The sequence below is a fragment of the Elephantulus edwardii genome, unplaced genomic scaffold, assembly GCF_000299155.1.
Source record: "Elephantulus edwardii isolate Elephantulus edwardi_28Jun2011 unplaced genomic scaffold, EleEdw1.0 scaffold00048, whole genome shotgun sequence".
NCBI lineage: Eukaryota > Metazoa > Chordata > Mammalia > Macroscelidea > Macroscelididae > Elephantulus > Elephantulus edwardii.
Window position 1 is genome coordinate 2,474,818 of NW_006399798.1, and position 4,980 is coordinate 2,479,797.

Below are 4,980 nucleotides of genomic sequence, written 5' to 3' on the forward strand. Positions count from 1 at the left end.
GGGCAGGGCGGCCACCTTTGGGGCAGGTGCCAACCCTGGTCGTCTCTGTGTCTTGTCCCGTGGTGACGTGCATGTTGCTGTAGCATTGAAAGCTATGTCATGAGCATTTCACGTTTTGAATCACCCATGGTGGGTGGAAGTTACCAGAGCTTCCAGGAAAGTCAAGAGTCTGGCTCTTGGTGGGAGATACGGCTGACGAAAACTTGTGAATAGCAGTGGAGCATCGTGTGATGGGGTGCCGAGAGCCCCCCAGACTGGACGGGCTCAGAGAGCCCTGGGTTAGAACCACTGGACAATGGCTGTGCCCCCCAGTGGTGACGTCAAAGTCTGCCTCTGATGCCTGTGAACATGGCCTTGTTTAGAAAGAGGGTCTTTTACATGGTTGGTTAACTGGAGGTCGTGCTAGAATGGGGTGCGCCCTGGTACCCTCTGAATGGGATCCTTTAAGGGAAGAGCGGTGGCTGGGGAGCCTGCAGCTACAAGCCAGGGAATGCCTAGGTCCCCCAGATGTGGGAAAGGTAAGTGGGCCATTGTTGGGACCACTCCTGGGCCTCACTAGCAGAGGGGAGACCTCTGAGGGCAGAAGGTGCCAGGTGGCCCTCTGAGGCCTGGACACCCACCCACACACCTGCCTTTGAGCAAGGTTTCCCTGGCACGCAGCTGCCCCTCCCGAGGCCAGACCTCACCTGCGGTCCCTTCTCCTCCAGACCGACTACTTCCACCTGTTCATCTGCGTGGCCATCGTCGTCATCTATGGGGACGACGTCATCGAGCAGCAGCTGGCCACTGACCAGATGCTCCTGCACTTCGGAAACCTGGCCATGCACATGAACGGGGAGCTGGTCCTCCGGAAGGTGAGAGCCCACAGTACCCGGGAGAGGGCAGCCCTCGGAGAGCTTCCTCCCAGTCGGTGTCCAGGCCTGCCTGAGGCCGGCGGGCCCACCTGAAGCTGGGGCCTCACCTGAGGCTGGGGGGCTCACCTGAGGCCGGGGGACCCACCTGAGGCCGGGGGGCTCACCTGAGGCTGGGGGCCCACCTGAGGCCGAGGGGCTCACCTGAGGCCAGGGGACCCACCTGAGGCTGGGGGCTCACCTGAGGCCGGGGGGCCAACCTGAGGTTGGGGGCTCACCTGAGGCCGGGGGGCCCACCTGAGGCCGGGGACCCACCTGAGGCCAGGGGGCTCACCTGAGGCCAGGGGGCCCACCTGAGGCCGGCAGGGGCGCATGCCATCAGGGCCGTGGTGTGGCCTCACACCCTCTCTCCCCTCAGGCCCGGAGCTTGCTGCACCAGTTCCGCCTCCTCCCTCGGATCCCCTGCAGCCTCCACGATCTGTGCCGGCTGTGTGGTCCCGGCATGTGGGACAGCGGCTACATCCCCGCCGTCGAGTGCTCCGGCCACCACTCGGGCTCCGACAGCTGCCCCTATGGTGGCACCACAGATGCGCCCTCGCCCAGGCTCCCCCAGGAAGGCAAGAAGGGCCCCAGGACGCCTCGGGAAGGCCTCACCTTCCGCAGATAGACTGGGCTTCCCGCACTGGACGAGACTCCCGGCATGTGGGAGGGGTGGGGGAGGGAGGGCCGTTTTTTGTATGTGCTGCCCAGTGAGGGTCTGGAGGGGACAGAAGCAAGACCCACCCGGTGAAGATGCCGCCCCAGAAATGCCAGACCTCAAGGCCACTGCCAGAAGCAGGAGGGGGGTGCCTTTGATGCCAGCCCGTCATGGATGTCAGCGCACCCCAGAATCCCAGTCATGACCACTCAGTGCCCCTGCTAGGGGTCAAGATGGGGCCAGAGAAGATGGTCTAGTTCACCCACCAAGCCATGCAAGACAGTCTCGTTCCGCATCGGCTGTGCAAGCCGGACCCCCTCACCACCAGACCTCGGTCCCAGCATGAGCCGCATGCCCTGGCCCTCCAGCCACAGGGAGCGATGGGCCATCTGTGGACACCTGGCTGGTTTCTGATGGAGGGGCCTCAGAGCGCTGGGGGGCTGAAGGGCCTCTAATACAGCCCTACTCTCCTGGCAGAGGTGCTGCCCGCCAGACCTGAGCCGTGACGCTGTGTCTCCTGTGGCCGCCGTGTTGGCTTTGGGCAGCTCGGGGGTGCAGAGTGAGAGCCCCAAATACAGTAACCAGCAGGGCTGACAAGGCCGAGGGGTCTGCGTAAGTGTGTGCACACGTGTGTGTGCACTTCTGACCGCTGAGCGGGATGTGTCTGTGCACAGATGAATGTGTTGTGTGCTGTGAGTTTACAGGGAGGTGCAGGTGTGTGCGCACACTCGTGAATGGGGGTGTACACATGTATGTGCACAGATGGCGATGTGAGTGGTGTGCGTGTGTGTGGTGTGGTGTCATTCATTGGGATGTGTGAGTATGTGTGCACCAATGACTGCAGGAGTGTGAATGGGCAAGTGTGATGTGAGTTCACGGGAGGTGTGTGCGCATGTAACAGTGCACGAGGGTATTAAGTGAGCGATTGAGTGCTGTGAGTGTGCATGGTGAGCGTGCGTGTGGGTTCACAGGGACACGTGTGAGCGAGGGTGTGTGTACACGCTTGTGCAGAGGTCCTTTGATGGGAATACAGCTTGTCCAGGGCACGGTGGTCCCTGAAGGCCAGGTTGGTCTGGGAGTGGGGTCTTCCCTGAGTCTCTCCGGCATTAGGTCCGGTGGTAGACAGGGTTCAGAAGCCAGCGCTCAGGAACCCAAAGTCCCCACACATAGTCCCTCGTCCAGAAGATTACAATCCCCTCGGGGATTAGAAATGGCGAGAATGGGAATTTACGATATAAGTGCTCCCAGGTCTTCGGAAGCCCCTCCATGGACCAGAAGGCGAGGAGACCTTATTTGGGTCCCTTCTGTTTCTCTGGAGGAAGGGTCCTCCCCCACACGGGACACAGAGAGTATGTAGTCAAGGGGGCACATGCCCTGGGGGGGCCTCTTCCTGCATTTCTCACAGAAAGGGTCACTGCACCAGTTAGCAGTGCCCTGACCGCCGCCCCCTCCCCCCCTTAACTCCACAACCCCAGGCCTGCATCGTGGAAAGTTGACGTCAGCATGTCCCAGGGTCCATGATGCACCATGCTCAGCTGAGGGGTGAGGTCCAGGCTGGGTGGCCATAGGCTCATGTCTCATCCTGTCCCTTCCGGGGGAAGCTAGAGGCTCAGGGGTCAGCTAGGCCCATGCCTCTGCACTGGGCCCTGCCAGAGACCAGGTCCCCAGAGCAAGTGTGCCAGTCACCATGGCTGTGGGGAAACATGGGCCCCGGACTAGTGCCCGGAAGCACAGTGCAGGACATCACGCTGCGGAAGGCACAGCGCGGCAGAAGGGGGGGGGTCCATGAGACGGATGGACAGTGACCACTGTCACTAAGTGACCACTTAGGGAGCTCTGGTGGCTTAGCGATAAGGAGTCGCACTGCCAAAAGGCAAGTGGTTCGAATCCACCAGCTGCTCCACAGGAGAACGGGCTGTCTCCGCCCGTGTGATTTACTGCCTCTGGAAAGCGGCTGGACGGTGGGCTCTGGCTCAGCTTCCATAACAACACAGTCCGGTGGGCTTGAGCGTGGTGGGATGTGGGAACGGCACAGGACAGGGCAGCCTCCCCTCGGTCACCGCGTGACAGTTGACGGCACCTAACAGAGCACTTCCGGGCTGAGAGGATCTGCTGGGCTTGGGCGGGGGCGTGGACCGCGGCCTGGTGAGGGTATCCCCATGTCCCTCCTAGTCCAGCCCTGGCAGAGGTGATGACAGAAACTTGCAAAGGAGCCATCCGACTCCCGAGTCACCCCACCTCTGCCACCAGGCTGGGATCAGCTTGGAGGGATGGGAAAGGGGTCCCTGCCCACCTAGGGACACAGTCTGATGGCATAGCCTGCTGCTTATCCAGTTCAAACCCTGCATGGACCCCAAGGCCGAGGAGGGGCAGCCTCCTCCCAGGCACGTGTTCTGCCTCTCAAAACCCCCTGGAAGGTCAGCGACACCTCCATTCTGGCCCAATGGCACTGAGTGGAGTTTTCTGGGGACACCAGGGTTACCACCTCCATACTGCCCACATGAAGGAGGCCTTCTGCCAGGGCTGCCCATCCCCGGAGAGGGAAGGACCCTGCACTGCAGAGCCTCACAGGCCCTCTTAGCCACACCCCCACTCCCCCCACGAGATGTCCGGTCAGCTCTGCCTTATAGAGCCTGTGCCTGAGGGTAGCTGCCTGGTTACGGGGTGGACCCCGAAGTCCTGTGCAGGGGTAGGACATCTATCAAGCCCTGCGCCTCACCAGCCCCAGGGCTGATCCCTGGACCCCATGGCTCTGCCTGGCTGGGCCCCAGGATGAGAGGACCACCTGCACAGTCCCGACTGGGGGTGATTAGAGGACCCAGCCCCAGCCAGCTGTTGCCCCGGGCTCGTCCACAGCCAGCGAGGCATTAAAGCGATCATCCTGTCATTAGGCGCCCAGCCCCCGCCGCCTGGACCCACAAATAGGGGCTAATAGGCTCGCACCTCCGTCCCCCACGATCCGTCCTCCACACGGCCGCTTATTTAAGTCATTTTTTTAAATGACACTTGGTTATTGGCCGGTGTGCGTGCGTGCGCATACTGAGAAGCTGACCCCATTGCTGCTGGCTGCCGCTCAGGGGCCCTGGGAGGGTGGTCCCAGTGACGAGGGCCCATGTGAGGACAGAGGAAGGCGGGTTCACTGTCCATGGTAGGGGCTGGCCACACCCCTCACACCCAAGAGGAAGGGCAGCCGGAGGGTGAGGTGCACAAGCTGGGGTGATGGCATGACTGGGGGTGGTAGCACTGGGCACTGAGGGGCAGGAGAGACGCCTGGTGGTGCATCGGTTAGGGCTGGGCTGCTGAGCGGAGCCCTTTCGGACCCAGCAGGCACTCGGCAGGAGAAAGATGGGGCTTCAGCAAGGACGGGGCCTGGAGAGCCTGTGGTCGACTGCCCTTCAGGGTCCCTGGGAGCTGGACTGACTCACACCGTGG

General features: G+C 62.0%; 1 protein-coding gene across 2 annotated transcripts in view; it reads left to right on the forward strand.

Annotated features, from left to right (window-relative positions):
• TBC1D16 (TBC1 domain family, member 16) overlaps positions 1 to 1,518 on the forward strand; it is a 55,777-nt gene extending 54,259 nt beyond the window's left edge. For both annotated transcript variants that reach the window (XM_006886164.1, XM_006886165.1), the window contains 2 exons: positions 708 to 854; positions 1,270 to 1,518. In XM_006886164.1, coding sequence (XP_006886226.1) covers positions 708 to 854; positions 1,270 to 1,518 — 396 coding nt within the window. The remainder of the gene's footprint in view (positions 1 to 707; positions 855 to 1,269) is intronic.
• The last annotated feature ends 3,462 nt before the right edge of the window (positions 1,519 to 4,980 follow it).